At 43.9% G+C, this 16,643-nt stretch overlaps 1 protein-coding gene across 1 annotated transcript in view; it reads right to left on the bottom strand.

The window, feature by feature from the left end:
• Positions 1-7,601: 7,601 nt before the first annotated feature.
• tafa3a (TAFA chemokine like family member 3a) overlaps positions 7,602-16,643 on the bottom strand; it is a 51,079-nt gene continuing 42,037 nt past the window's right edge. The window contains exons 3-5 of the mRNA XM_061292117.1: positions 14,395-14,544; positions 13,563-13,687; positions 7,602-8,262 (exon numbers count right to left, since the gene is read on the bottom strand). Coding sequence (XP_061148101.1) covers positions 8,251-8,262; positions 13,563-13,687; positions 14,395-14,544 — 287 coding nt within the window. The 3' untranslated portion in view covers positions 7,602-8,250. The remainder of the gene's footprint in view (positions 8,263-13,562; positions 13,688-14,394; positions 14,545-16,643) is intronic.

The raw sequence follows: 16,643 nt of genomic DNA on the forward strand, positions 1-16,643 counted from the left end.
AACAATAGAAGCACCGGAGGTATGCGATGCTCTATTGTTGTGGCCAATAAATGAATAAATGATCAAACACTGACCAGTGGTCCCTGCCTGCTGGGGCAATCCTCAACTCCATTATTTATGGATGCGGTGACTAAAGAAGCAAGAATACAAGACACGGCAAATGCACTTCAAGTGGTGTAAGATCAAAACTATTAAAAGTGCTGGGGAAAAAAAAAAGAAAGAAAGAAAGCTGTGTCTTTAAATGGAACATATGCCAGCTACACCTTCTGGTAGTCACAGACTGAAAGTCGCCAGCTGGGATGTGACAGGAGTTATAAATATTGATCATTAGCAAGCAAAGTAATATGAGATCAATTTGCACAGCTAAAGAAGCGCCAGCTGCCTAGTCCGCATCATCCAAACGGCTTGAACTGTCATTTCAAGTGACACATTTTGCCAAGGGCTGAAGGTAAGGCAGATCTTTCGCTGCAAGGATGGCAGCGCTCGTTTGTCCGTGACGTGCCATTCCGACCGGGGAGGAAGAGGCAGGAATCAAGTCAGGGGAGACGCGTGGGCGGAACTGGGATTTAAGCACTTTGAGACAAGGCGGAGGCAACCCGGGTCAACGGGTGCGCCTGATGGATGGCCTTATCCCAACGGCGAGAGGACGAGGAGTACTTTTTCAGCCGTCCCAGATTGTCCCATTTGTCAACGTCGTGGCCAAATACAGATGTGCGCGAGTCCAAGACAGCAGTTCATTTTGAGCGCCGCCGCGCTGGTAGGAGGCACCACCCCGACATGATCGTCTCCATCTGCTGCTTCATTTCAAAGTTCACTGGCAGCTTCCCGAGGGGAAACTTCTTCAACTTTGATGAGTAGACACTCCGCAGTGTGCAATCACTGCTCCGTTTTAACTTTGGGTGTGCACAGTAGAAAAATATCGGTGAGGTTGATTGACAACGGAATCGCTTCGAGGTGTAAATAAGCGGCAGCTCCGTCAATCAGCCCATCCCGGCGGATTTTCGGCCAGCTGCGGCCTTGACCGGTCACCAGCCAGAGCACATCGAGACAAATAACCATTCACACTCGCATTCAGATCAATGGTTCTCCCGAAGAAGCACGTTTTGTCATGTCGTGAGATTTCATGTCCCATTTCCTTTGCCGCTATTACCAATGAAAAGTGAGAGAGAGGACATGCTTTGACTATACGAGTCTATTTGGAATAAGTACAGTTTTGCAACATCTGACAACGAGTATGTTTAGAGGCCGTTTGAGTGGCAATTATATCAAATAGACACGCGGCTGCCAATGTGTGCGTGGAAAAAGATGGAGTGGAAAAACTCCTGCTAAGAAACAGACATCACCAGCGGAATCATTTGACATTCTTATGCACCATAAAGCCCGTGTTGTTGACAGATTGGACTTGTTAGCGCTATCATTATTCAAAAGCAGGCATAAAGGCCTGTCACCGACAAAACCCAAATCAATTATCCTGATATTTGGACTTTGGGCTTGCTTGGTTGGTTCTTTGGGTCATCTGACAAATGGAAAGGTTTCACATAACTCTTGAAAATGATGAAGAATAGCAAAGAGAGCTGACTTTTTTCCCCTCAATAAACCTTGTGCGCCAGAGGAGATAAATCCTGATAATGAGTCCAGAATGAGAAAGTGTCATGGGATGAAATTTTGTTTAGGGAAGAGTCGCCACGTCGTCTCAGTAATACAGTGAATAATAAAGAGGAAATGTAAATATTTACTTTGCAAGTCCATTTGCAGTCAATATGCTCTGCTTGTGCCTCTAAACGTAAATCGGGGATTGCCGTGAATCTCGTTTAGAGGCTATCTGAGATCGTTGGGGGCTGTCTAACGAGTTTGCCCCCACTCCTCACTTGTCAGAATATTAAGTGTCATTAAAGCAACAATGTCATACTTGCTGGAATATGCATGTGTGTTATTTCTCAAACTGGACAAAAAAGCAATTGGAGAAATGATGGGGCCCATTATTTGATTTTTCTTTGCAAATGGCTTTGTGTGGCCCTACTAATGTAAACGTCTGATCAATATCGCATTTGTGAAAGATGAATGTAGCAGCAAAATCCCCCATGGGGTGGGCCCTTTTTGCCACTTGCCGATGCAATGACATCACATTGCCTAAGGGCTCCGCTTGCAAAAATCACATGACCCAACCCAGAAAACCTGGTGGCCGTGCACAACAACTAGAAAGCGAGACGCAAGTGGAAAACATTAGCAATCACACCATACGGTTAAAGAGGCCTCATTATTAGACTGCGGGCACGCCGATCGCATACGGGTGATAAATATTGACACGTGGCAGCATGCCATCCGTGCATCCAAAGCGAAGCAATGCGAGACATTTGGAGCGCACGTCATAATGTATTCACATGCAAACACGACGCAGTACGTGTCCGTATCGTAGCTCCCGAATGTAACCATCTGCTGTCCTTTTCTGGCATGCGTTAAATGCCTAAGCAAAGTTGGCAACGGAAAGCACACTTCTCGCCACTGTACGTACGTACATCGGCGCAGATTAATGAGTTACCTGAGAGCAGACAGCTTTTGTGGGTCTAATGGGAAATTAAAATGGCTAACAACCCTGAATCAGCCAAACTAATAGGGAGCGCGGCAGAGGCCTTTTCCGGAGAACGCCGGGGCCACCCCGCCCCAAACGTTATTGCTCGGAACACAAGATCTTAATGAGCAATAAAGCGGGAAAGAATGCAACAGAAACATGTTCTTTTTTTTTAGGAACTATAATGCTGGCTTCAGCCTCATTAATCGGCAAGTTGAAACGTGTAGGTTTGCTACGCGGATTTATGTCGGATTTCAGTGTGGCCTGATCGATACGTTTCATTTTAAAGAGGACATTAAATCCGCAATAAGCAGCGAGCGCCACTATTTTCACGGCCAATCTTCAAAATGGCCGTCACACATCCAATAGAGTAAGCCAATTTTAAGCTAAGATCTCCCCCCGTATATATCAAGAATGAGGAATCTTCCATTTCTCTCCCACCGATGGCGCAAATGTCCATTTCTAATGATGCCGGTTTCCGTAAATACAAACCCCCAAATAAGGACCCCGTTTGTGAATTCAACGCCTTTCATTTTTCTTTGCTATCTCACATGTTGGTTGGGCTTAAAGTGGTGAAACATTCCGCAATCATTTGCATAACTTGCTAAGATGACAAATCCGCCGCCATTTGAAATCACCGGGTCATCCAGCACACGGTTCTGTTCTTTGATATTTTTGCATCATAAAACACAACCACCGCATTATTCATTTCGTCATAAGTCATTTACCAGGAGGAGTTGTGAAGCATTCTTTCATTTGATCTTTTGACATCATTGAATAGTTTTACGGGGGTTATGAGATTGCGTATAAATGAGATTTCGTTTTGCATCAAAGGTCATTTATCAATCCTTCCATTCCATTGGGCGACACAAAAACACATTTGTCATCTCAAGCGAGTTTTGGTCAATTGCAATTCTCGAGACAACCCCCCCCCCCTTTTTTTCAGCCGCCCACTTTGCAGAAGACGTGTTGCGAATGCTCGTGAAAGTACAGTATGAGCTGTTAAGATGTCATCAGAAGAAAAAAGGTGACTGTTGATGCGTCAGTGACTTGGCCGAAGCAGCTGCCATGCCTGCCTGGTCATCATTCACGGGCTGATCGCCTCACGGGCCCAGCCCAGCGTGGAAAAACATGGCGTCAGGTACACCAGCAATACTTTGATAGGAGAATTTCCCAGCGTCCGCGTTTTTTTGCCCGGAGCGGGATAATCCCATTATGCCTAGGGATACCGAGAGAACGAACGACACAGCTCACTCGGAAATAAACGGTTTGGTGAAGCGTAACGCTTCAAGCTGCGAGAAATAACATCCTGACTCTGACACCAAACGAATTAGAACATCCTCTTTGGGGGGAACAAATAACACATATACAAAAAAAAGGGAAAAAAAAAGAAGAGAATATAGCACATAAAGTGCAAGAGTTTATTTGGCCAGGCTTTTGCAGCTCATCTGGGGTGTTTTGGAGATTAAGCTGTTTTTCATTAGTCTGTCAGCTTTCATTATGACACGGGAAAATCGAATTAGTTTGGTGTATCTGACAGCTTTTCCAAACTAATTCATTCCGTCAAGATAAATGTAGCAGATGGTGTTTGTGTAAGTGAGAGCTTGCTCTTGTATCAGAGCACTTAGGTAAAGTGTGAGCCCCTTCATGTTTTGCATTTTAAATGATCATTGTGTTGGTGTTATTATTATTTTTATCATTTGACAGGAGAAAATTCAACTTCAAGTATTTCTTTCGCAATGACGCAAAGTAGAAATGCGGCGGTTTCACATCAAGGGAATTGATTGAGCTTTAAATTGGAATTGAAATCTGTGTGGTTCAAGAACACTAACTGGTGGAATCCACTGCTCCTAAAAATGATTATTATTTTTTTTAATTCCAGAAAAGATCCCCTTCTCAAATCCAAACAGATGTTTTTGCACCAGAACAATGTAGTGTCGCATACACGACGGCAATGAGAGGTGAAGGAAACTGCTGATTGCAACTAAACAACAACATCCGCATTGACACAAAGTCAAAAAAGTCACCCGCATCCAATAACACCTACATGAAATATTTGACTCATTTCATTTCCCAATCCGCTCTATTTGGTCAGGCGGGGAATTCATTTCGGGCAGGGGGAGTGGGAGGATTTTAATCAACAGCTTGAGAGGCGTCCGCGTGTAAAAGCCGCAGTGACACTGGCTATAAACTAATGACCTACACACGCTATTAGAAACCACCGCAAAGAATTTCATTATCAGGAGCAACACAACACCACTTGACTGCATGCTTGCGATTCAACGGAACAACTTTTGGCAGTTCTTGAGTAGTGACAGACAGCTAAGCACTGCATAAACCCTTGAAGAGATTTTTGTCAAATACAGATTGGGGGGGGGAGAGAAAACACCGGCTATTATTCCAAACACAAATTCCCACCGCGCAAAACTGTGGTTTTAAAGGTAACGTCATATGCATTGATTTTTAGATTGCCAAAGAGTTTCCCAAGTGATTCAATGTGGCTTCTGTCAAAATAGCCCAAAGTCATTTCAACATGTCAGTATTTTGTGGGGGTGGTCCTGTCTCGTGCAAATGATCTAGCACAACTATCTGCTGAAGTTGCACCCCTAAGCATGAAGAAAAGCAGAAAGATGGCCAAAAACAGACACTGCAAACTATGATTAAAGTCAGAACGACTAGCATTGCAGCTCTGCGTAGCATTGGGCCTTGAAATGCTAATGGCAGATTGAAAACGGTAGATCTTTACAAAGAACAGCTGCCGGGTCAAAGGCAGCGACCGTAATGTGGCAACATTCAGAATGTTTTTCTCTCCGGATCCTTTTCATTATAGATAGCTATACAATTCTTGCTCGCTTAACTCGGTTTTATGATGTGGTCGAATTTCCAGCATTCCAAGCCAATTTGAGACTTAGCTGGTCTGCATAAAGTCCCTACTCAAGTAGATAGCTCATTTGACTAGAGAGAAGCAAACTGCCAGAGTCAACAGCATGGCATGGCATGACAATCAGCCAATTCTCTCAACCAACCACGGTGTCAAAACACGCGGGATACATTCCCACTCAAGGTCTTTTATGACAAAGCAACAAAACCCAGAGGAGCTTTGCCACAAACAGCTCTTTCATCATCAATGGAAAATAATTCCGCATCAAGGTAAACGACTGGAGGATTGTATTTTCTCCGCCGAAGGGCCTGTAAAGCACACAGAGGTTAATTGTCAGATCCAAGGGTAGATTTGCCTCAATGTTTGCAGAGAGAAAAGGATACTTCCATGGGATGGATTGCTATTTTCCCACTCTTTCCCCCGCTCTGATTAATCTTAATGAATTATGCAAATAAGCTTTATCTCAAATGATTTAGCGATGTTTCTCTATTGTTTTATTAATGCACTTTTGAATGACTCTGTATAATCATGAAGCCTTTGCCGCCGCCTGTTTGTAATTCATCGCCGGTTCTTTATTAAATCTGCAGCGGTCTCGGGGGGCTCGCATGCAGGAATGAGAAATTAGTCATTACTGTAATTTAATGATTTCTAACCAAACAAGTTGGATCACTAAACACCCCCTTTTCCGCGCCATCCGGTGGGCTGGATTTGTGGGTGCGAGCGTTGAAACGCTTGCCTCATTAATTAGGTTTGAAATAAGGATCTTTCTGCCCTGAATGTTCATGTTTCAATTACAGGCAGAAAGTGAAAGAGGTTCTTTGATGGAGTCGAGATTTATCAACACAGAATTGTGGTTGAAATGTTGATATTTGGCCGCCATGCGTTGCGGCTTTTAGGGGATTCGGACGCAGCTCCGCTTTGATGTAAGCTATAGGCTGAATAAGTGGCTGGATGAGGAGGTCACCATGGCAACTTGACTTGCAATCGTGTTGGAAGTGCCGCCCTCGGCAATGACTCAAGTTCTGATAAGGGTGGCTTCGTGTTTTAATTGGATTCTTTTATATGGAGAAGATGCTAGAAAATGGGGATCAAACAGTCTGCTTTTATCAGCTACCATCCACTCATCAAAAGAGTCCGTCCCTCCGTCCGTCCGTCCGTCCATCCATCATCCAAGCCCCACCCATTGCAGAATCCACCCAACTCTTTCCTCCAATTTGTCATCATCCATCTCCCCAAATCAATTGACCAACTCCATCCATTATTTTTTCCATTATCAGTCTATCCAGTCTTTGTTTTCAAAGCCTCAGCCATCCGCTCCTTCATCCCATATTTATTCATCCACCCTGCCAATTCACGAAATCAATAAAAACAAGTATAACATCCACAACTATTGAGTTATCCACTCATCTTTTCCTCAAAGCTATTCATCCAATCCTTCAATCCAGTCAGCCCTGCCAACATTCATCCAAATGTCTACGCCCATCAATCATGGTCACCACTTTATACTAATCCATCCGTTTGAATGTCCATCTCTCTTGTCTTCATATATTCATCTGCACAAGTTTTCCATTAGTCAGCCGCCTTTCCATATTTCCACCAATCAATCTGCCGTTTGGTTCACCTTATCAAAAACAAAACAAAAAAACAATTCATTCATTCCTACATGATGTCCATCCATCCATTGTAACCATTCACTCCTACACACCATCCATCCTTCTTGTCCACCAATCACTCTCATCGATCCATCCGGTTATTCATCCATCATCTGACCCTCCACTTGTACGTACTTCTCCAAGCTGACACTTTTATTGTCTTTGGACTGACAACTTTTGGTGATTGTGAGATGCAGCACCACCCGGGGGACAATCATTTGGATCCAAAACAACAAAGAAGAAAGAGCTCTCTGTAGACACTGTTAATTCAACTACTGCTGAAAACAAACAGACAAACAGCTCACCAGATGAAGTGCTGGGTGGAAACTAATCAAATGGGAGACCAGTTGTTTCAGAGGAGAGATAATTATGACCACATGCCAGTTGGAGTTCCTGCAAAGAGACGCGGCCTTTTTTTTGCGCCGCTGACCTATTTCGACTTGAGCGACTTTTGAAAACCGCTTGAAATGTGGAGAGCAAATCCAAAGAAACGGCATGGTCCATTAGGTTAGATTTATTGAGATAATACTGACATTTGTAATCAACGGTGCAACAGATACCATTTAAATGTTTTGGCAAAAGTGTTTTTTTATCACAGCAGCCCCCCCACCACCTTTTCTACATATCGAGTCGACGTAGCGATGACTTGATATCCTAACAACTCCATGAAACATAATGTTGTTTTTTCATAAGGCTGAAAGGAATGAAAATGCTCATCTGGCTTGATCTTCAACACAAATACGCATTGAGCGTTTCAGGATCTCTACATGGTGAAGAAAAAACACAAAGGTATCACATCACAATTTTCTCCTTTTTTTTTTTTGTCCGCTGTCACAATAATCCACAGTCTTTCAGCTAATAAATATCTTCATGTTGGAGTCCTCTGCATCATAGGAGTCAAACTATAATACAAAGAAATGTTTGTCGGCGAGTCGTGTTACTGATGACGCTAAAGTCGCTATTCTTTTTTTTCCCGAGACGCAGTCTGAAACGAAGCCCTGTTCTGTTTTCCTTTTATGTCCATCCATGACCAAAGTCCTTATTTGTCTCTCATTTCCAACAATCCAACGCAAAGCAAAAAAAAAAAGAAAAAATTAGATCCCAGCGTCCTCGGCTGAAATAAACGACGTCTGGCCCCAAACAGACGACTATCGTGTGACCTAGAAGGGGAGTGAAAAGAGGGAAGAGTCAGAAAGAAGTGCTCATAAACAACAGTCCATAAAATGTACAATAAAGCGCGTGTGTCTCTGTGCCGTCAATCATGTGAAAGTGAACGCCGCCTTCTTCGAACGGGGGCCACGAGTATCGATTGCGTTTCTTCTTTTCGGTTTTGCTCCACCAATCATTTTGAACCAGAAGGCAATTATTTGGAAATCAGATGAAAAGAAAACGGGTGATCATTTTGCAATTGAAGTGATCCCAAACGAAGCCGGTTTGTAATACGATACTTTTGAATAGATTGCCCGAAGGATAAACGTTTAGCTACTGTTCCGTTGAACTGCGCTGACTCAGTTTGGAGCAGGTTCTGCTCGGAGCAAACGCACACGTGCTGATAATCAAATTCAAGCATTTTTTTGAAAGCAAAGTCAGCAAAGCTCAGATTTTCTTTAGATACCTAAAAGATTATACTGAGCCATTATCCTTCAGTTATTTTCCCTCAGCGAATGGTTGATGTCGACAAAAGTGATTATTCAACAAGTTCAACTCGATACAGAGTTGGGCCAAGCTCTGTGGTGAAATAAAATAGACTCTTATTATTGGTCCGCAGAAGATGGGCATTTGAGTGTACGTTACGGTTAATGGATTAATTGACCAATTTAGTCCGGATCCCAGAACATGTTCATATATTTAGCTTCCACTGCGAATTTATTCGAAACCTCGAGAAAGCGTTAAGTAACATTTGTGAGGGCACTTTCAAAAGCGGCCATGTTTTATTCATATTTTTTCCTTCGTGAAACTAATATAACCGAGCCCTAAAATAACCCAAAGGCAATCAGTCTGCAATCATAGGAAAGTAAAAAATAATATCTACTTGACATTTGCCTGGACTGGACTGGACTGGAATGGACAGATACGGCTTTCATCCTTTCAAGGAAGACATTTTTGATTGCCTATCTTTTGACTGATCGAGTTTACTAGTAAAGCGCAGTTAATGGTCTTAAAATTAAAATTCATTTCAACCCAAAAAAGAATGCCAACGTAAGCTGACGGGAAGCTACATTATATCAAATGTCTGTTATTTTGAAACATCACGACGTACGAGCTAAAGCGCTATCTAAGTCTTCTGCAATTAACAATTAGGGCAAATTTGATTTCTTTTTCAGAAAGGACTGTACAGAGGACCGAGATGGGTGAAGCTCCACTTCCATTGGTTTCCTAATTTTGCTGCATTTACAAGAAACACCTGGCAAATATGGGACCTTTCCAAGGTACATCTTCTGCCATCTGGCAGCCCCGGATGTCTTTTGCTGTGAATGGAGCCAGTTGGCAGCCAGCGAACGAACGCAGACATAATGCCACAGTGTTTACCATCCCTACATAAGCAAGCGGGATTAGCGGGATTCACAATGCTTTGCGAGGATTAGGTTTGGATGGCTTTAAAACCTTACATGATCATCCGGTCAAATGTGACTTGGTTTGAAATTTGATAGCCATAAAATGTCCCCTAAATGACATCTTCTGGAATGAATGAGACAAAAATAAAAATATTAAAAAAGGTCATTGGCATGGAAAGTTTATGTACAGTCCTGGGCCAGATTTAGGTCAAATGTGCTCCGAATCTAATTGAATTGATTTTTGATAAACCACTGGTGCTACTGGTGGACATTTTAAAACGTTCAAACTGACATAAATCTCATGGGCAGAAAGAGGAGAACCAAAAAACAGGCCAGGTGCCATACAGGGATCTAGCCGACAGGTAGCAAACCAGACGACTGGCTTCGCGGGCTTTAAGTAAGAGAGTCAACAGATGAGAGCAGGTGTGCAAATGAGCAGAAGGTGCGGACATTTAATGCTGACCAACAGGACGGGAGGAGCCTGCTCTCAGGTTCTGATCAGTGCCAGGTGTGGCTCAGAAGTGCTTGGATGTCCGTAACCATCAAGGGAAAGTAGGAACCGTTGAAAACGAAGTTTGAATATGCATGTGATGGTCATTGAAAGAGTAAATAAACAGCACGACAATGATATAGAGGCAAAAGAAGCACCTGCAATGCAGCAAATGAAACAGTCATTCATGATCTTTTTATTTCTCCACACGTCTTTATGCCCAAAAGATTTGTCATTTCTAATGCGACTTCTCCCGAGGCGACGCTTTACATCAGCTCTGCTTTTATTGACGTTACAGTAAGAGATGCTACCCTTGCAAAGGCAAGGCAATGCATGTTTTTCCACAGTGTGATAATCCCGAGCAGAAGACGGAGATTGCTGTGTTGGGATGCGTCATCTCATTTTCACTTTGAGATCAGTGTGAGAAAAAAAAAAGATGCTTTTTCCTCTCATGCTACACTTGCAGCAGAAGGCGGGAGACGTGGCGGAGGCACCAACAGGTGCGTGCGTGCGTGCTTACGTGCGTGCGTGCTTACGTGCGTGCTTACGTGCGTGCGTGCGTGGTGGGTGTCGCTGCGAGGGTTATCAGTGTAAGTAATCACCGAAAGGGGGATGGCTGAGAAGACCAAAGCTGCTCAGAGTTTGACGCTTATAAGCTGCTTTGGGATCGGACAAAAAAAAAAAAAAAAACTGCTGAAGATTCCAAATCTTGTTTTTCGACAACACTCAATACAAGTACACATACACGTATGTAAAGAAATAAGCCTGAGTCAATTCCTACATGAAACAGATCTAAAATGTACTAGACTTTACTGGCAGACAATTTAGAGCAATTTGACTTTTACAAGACTTAATTATAAATACGCCAAAAAATGGACTCACTCTTACCTGGAAATTAAAAAATCAGTCTGCTTTTTTCTCTTCTTTTATAGAACATGCATCTGTTTTGCCCAGTTGGCGAATCGCATTTCTAAATTGGTTCAAGGCAGCCATTTGCCACTGCTTGTTTCTGACAAGAGTATACTCAACAATGGTAGATAAGTGCTAATGTCAATATTTTACCATTTCAAATCTTTTTTTCTTCTCAATGATATACCGTAGCATGCTCATTTTGATAACCAGGCACAACTAAGATCAATCGTCTCTGGAGGAAATAGCCCAATTGGAAATCTCAACCATGGTTATACATGTCGCCAACGTCTGTGGAGATAAAACAGTAAAAAGCCGAGTTCGACAGATGAATGAGAAGAAAGTCGAGCTATCTGTTTCCTAGTGGAGGTAGTAAAAATAAAATATCATCCAAAATACCTATACCAATACCTGAACTTATACTTAAGTACTTCCTATCACATGACTCGATTCAAAGTCCAGCCGACAAAGTGCAGCAATGAAATGTGGTTAAATATTGTCTTACTGACTCAATTGATGCTGCCCGTATGAGCCCCGAGCCAAGACTTAATAAGCTATAAAAAGAATCCATGGTCAATTTTTTTTACTTGCAATCAATCTTATAAATGTCACCTCCCAGCATGCACATGATATGCATTTGTGTTTAAACACAGCTAGATAGGAACAGGGGAAAAAAAGAGCTACAGTCACTGGGAGGATTACAGCGTGCGCCTCAAAGCTACGTTTGTTCACATAAAGATAAAATACAGACGAGTTCATTCTTTTAGAAAGGAAATACACTTTGAAATCGTTTTAAATGTCTGATCAATGATGCTGATTATGACTTTTGAAGAATATTTTCCGATAAATTCAGGTTTGGTTTAATTATCTTTTATCTTATTTGTTTCGGGACCAAAAAGTCACCTAAGCTTAGGACATAACTTGCTTGCAAGGTGCGGGCGTGCAAGAAAAGGGCCGCTGGTTGCCTTCACTTCCTGTTAATATTGTCAGCTAAAGCCAGGCAGGTGCGAGTGTGTTGGGAGCCACGTTGTTTTTTCCACACTTTAGCGTGAAAAGCAATGGGAAAAGCTTCTGCCATTTGATCCATGGCAGGTGGCTAGCGGGAGCCGCCATCGACAGCACGACTGTGAACGCATACCACCGCTGGTCATTGCGCAAAAGCCAGCTGAAGATGAATCGTATTGCAAAATGAGAGCATTTTTTATTTTTCCTCAAATTTGCCATTGCAATTTATTTCGCTGATTTCTTTTCAAGGTCCTTGTCCCGTGTAATTTTTCCATAAATTGAAAGAGAGAAAAGAAGCAGAGGTCTTTTTTCTTCAAAATTGCAGCCAGTGAAATTTGACAATTGTATTCTGGCACATTGCGATGAATGTTGATTTGAATTCCATCCATACTGACTACCAAGCCACATTTTTGAATTTAGCCTCCCTTGCAGTCGAAATAAGCAGGAGAGGAGCAAACCTGGACGCTTTGAGGATCAATGGCAAATCGGTTACCTATAGAAGATAGGAAGGAATGGATAGTAGTCAGGGTTTGGATTCCAGTACGATATACGTACATAGAGGTGCCTTGGATCATTTTCTTTTAATGCCTGCACAAAATACAAGTGTGCCCAACATATTATCCTTCCTTCCTTCCTTCCTTCCTTTCTTCTTCTTCTGTCGAGGTTTTTGGTGGTTGGTAGAGTGCCTGAAAAGAAATATGAGCTCCGACTTGAGATGAGCAATGCAAAACCAATCGAAATCACTCGTGCTCTCGCGTTCTATCTTCAGAGCGTAAATTGTCCAGCACACACAATGAGTGTGACAATGCGCTTGTGATGAGTTCTTCTCGGGCCACCTGGCCCTTGTTTCAGCTTCCCCCTGTGGCAGTGTTGGAGAGCCTGAATTATTAACCCGGCTAAAATAAAAGACTCCGCTTCGTCCGGGTCTCCCGTAGACATGAATAATGGACGAGGCGGCTCGGCGACACAGCGTTCGGCGAGTCGAACACGGAGCAGGGCAGGGGAGGTGGGGAGGTTCGAGCGGGCGCCGTGACGGATCGCCAACACCGGCCTGGCCCTCAATCTCCGTCCTAATTCCACTTCAAGTCTCCCTGGCACTTGCCGGTGCACCCTGATATGTGATAATTGCCTTTCTGCTTGTGATGTTCTTGAGTGTCACATGTTTCCACATCTCATTTACACTCCAAACACCTCATCAAAGTTAAAAACCAGCACAATTTCCACCTTTTTTCACAGTGTTCTAAAATCATATACTATTCTGGTCCGCCCTGAACGTCATGCGTTTCTCGATCGGTGACGGGCTGTGCATTTGGTAGCCATCACATTGGCGAATGTGCTTTAAATACACACGAGCTGACATTTGATTGATGTGTAGTCAAGTGATACGGGGTGGAATTAAAATAATACAGTTAGGGATAAATATGATCAAATGAAATAAACATTCAATTTGCACTTGTGATTGCCCAGTCCCACCGTTGAATGTCTACAAAACATAGCCCACCTTGGTGGTCTTCACTTTGTTGCCCGTACTGCAGCTCCACCCTTTAAAGTCCGGCAGCACTTTGCACTCTTCTCCGTCCATGCAGGGATGCATCTGGCACCACCACTTTTGCGCCACGATGGATGCTGCGGGGAATAGACCAGCGAAAATTGAAAGTCAGAAAGAAAGAAGGTTTGGGAGAGTCCTTCATTCATGGCAATGGATTCACCAGATCTTAATCTTAATGGGAGCTTAAAATCAGTGGATGCTTTGAGAATAATTGTCAATTTCTGTCTATGTGAAGCCCTTTGAGACTGCTTGTGATTTAGGGCTATACATATATAGATATAGCTCACCTCTTTAAAAGCTTCTCACAATATCTTTCTTGGTAAATAGAAGCATTTATTAAACATTGTGAATGTGATGTAACGGCTGACTTTTTGTCCAAAACGGCGCTGTTTTAAATGCGCAGCAAGTACGCAGCAATCCGTGTTGGCTGTGAGCCTGTGCAGCTGTCAAAGGGCTTCCCAGAGTGACTAGACAAGTGTCAACACGGAGGAAGCTCCTGTCAGGGGGAAACTTGAGTTATGGATTGATTCGCTCGCAACAGAGGCCACAATTGACGTGATATTAAATGAGCCAGTCTGGAGGCTGTCTCCTCCAGCGGACTGCCGCAGCTTCAACAAGCCAGTGCCGAGCGAATCAACTGATTTGATCTCTATTTATGGCCCGCGGCCCAACTAATCAAATCAAACTGCGTGGCTGAACCGCATGATCTTTATTTATTTTTTTCTTTCCCTGCTTTCGAATCTCATTTTTCCAGCCGGAGCAAGAAAAAGAGGCTGGCTTTTACCATCCACACAAGACGGAGCCGCCCTGGTCGTTCCTGCCACTTGTCCCGGCAAGCAGGAGCATTTGACGGTCTGCGATCGCTCCTCTATCTTGTTCTTGTTGCAGCATCGGTGCGCTGCAATCACCTCGCAGGTTCCTTCCTTCACGTGAACTGGAAGCAAAAGAAAACAAAAAAACATTTGTTCGCATATACCGCTGCCTTACATTGTAGAAAATGTGTTTATTAGCAGCAGTGTACCTCGAGAGCGCTCGCATCATGATGGGTTAGGCAGAACTCCACAGGTAATTGGGATAGCCATAAAATTATTTTGTATCCAAAAGATTATTGGCAGTATCTCTCACCTAAAGCGCAATTACAATAGCCCGGCTCTTTGACTTTCCAACGGTATCACACTCAGCCTCCGGAAGCAGGATTAGCCTTGGCTTTGTTGTCATATACTACGTGGCGCATGTATTATACTGGCTGAGCACCTCTGTTCTCATATCACACCGAGAAGCTGACCGAGCAGCCGTATTTGGATGGAGCAAAAAGCCTGACTGACTGGAGCGCTCATCTCCCACATGACTGTGCAATGCTTTCATTGTTGAAAACACAGAGCTTGCTCAGCGAGCCCTTATGTATTATGCATGTACACCTGAGGAGTTCACACGGTGCACCACAAACACACGCCGAGGAAATGTTCACTACAATTGCACCATTGAGGAGCCATTTGTCTGTCAACAAGCAGCTGCTTTTACTTTAATCTGCCGTTGTGGAGCGAGAGAAGCTTGGGCTGCGGAACCTTTGAGAACCCCTTTGGTATTTAGAGTGCAGCTGCGAGGGCCTTGGAGTCATTTCTGAGAACAATCTTGCCCCTAAACATCACAGCTCATTGAAATCCAGGTCAACCCCCATGCGGAGGAACCCGGTCCGGCCCCACTTGGTATGATATCCTTGAGCACCGGCTACTCTACTGACCCTGCAGCTCTTCTAGAGGACGAGTGGGCCGATTCCCTCCTTTGAGAAAATACAGCAAGACATTAGGTACACCTGCCCAATCTAATTGGATCCATGATAAGTGTGAGAAGCATGTCCAAGACGAACACAACCTCCGGGCGTCCTCTATTCTTGTTCCGTTCAGTGATCCCTCTCAAAATCGTGGCCCAATTTCACCAAGTAAGCCAGACCCAATGTTGTGCCAGCGATACGCTCTGGCTGGGAGTGCCATTCGCCGCAGCTCGGCCGGCGACACCATCAACGGACAAACCTTTGTGTGCAGCGTCACAAAGAGACAAAATGGCCGCCCGACAAGATGGATGTTTCAACTCGGATGTATACGTGCCAGTGCCACCCAAGCGTTGATTTTCCTTCCGTCCATTGTTCTAAGCCACACCTGGCACTGATCCGAACCCGGGAGCAGGCTCCTCCCGTCCTGTTGATCAGCATTGAACGTCCGCACCTTCTGCTCATTAGCACACCTGCTCCCAGCTGCTTGACCCTCTTACTTAAAGCCTGCAAAGCCATTTGTCTGGTTTGCTACCTGTCTACCCGTATGCCACCCAGCCCTCATTTGCTGGATCTGTTATTTTCTTCTCTTACCTGTGTTGCTTCCTATTAGCCAGCTCTCCACTTCCCCTTTCCCTGCATATGGTCGCTCTGTCTCTGCCCGTGACAGTGAGCCCGTATGTATATAGGAAGGCACAAGGCCATTAGCAAGAATGAAGGTCATAGTAAATGTAATTGCTTAGCTCAAGTCACTTACCTAATTATATGTACCAAAGCGGGCCAAGTCTGACAACACGGTGTCGCTGATGCTTTTCGTTAGCCTGCGTATGGCTGAGAAGGACAAAATAAAAAAAAGACAATTTGTCTTATGTGGAGGCAGAGCTTGATTACCAAGATGACATCCATCACATGTCCATTAGTGTACCGACCGGATCCGTGTCGTCGGCCACATCCACGTTGACAGAGACAAATAATCTCCATCTCCATACCAACAACTTTTCCGACAGACTTGGGCCTACGCTTTAAAATAGCAGTTCCTCATCCAGCCTATTGTCCAAGTCCTGGGCGGAGAGACTTGCAACGGCAGTATTAGCCAGCCTGTCACAATCCGTCAACATTCAGAGCAGACACATTTTTAGTCCTAGGCAGCTCACAAACGGTTTACTTGGTTGTTCAATTTCACACTTGAAAGGTGGCCAGGAAGGCCGGAGACCCAACTATTGATAGAGAGAAGCAATTAAAAAGTCAATTTCCCATAATATGTA

This window comes from Syngnathus typhle, linkage group LG11 (genome assembly GCF_033458585.1).
Source record: "Syngnathus typhle isolate RoL2023-S1 ecotype Sweden linkage group LG11, RoL_Styp_1.0, whole genome shotgun sequence".
Classification (NCBI taxonomy): domain Eukaryota; kingdom Metazoa; phylum Chordata; class Actinopteri; order Syngnathiformes; family Syngnathidae; genus Syngnathus; species Syngnathus typhle.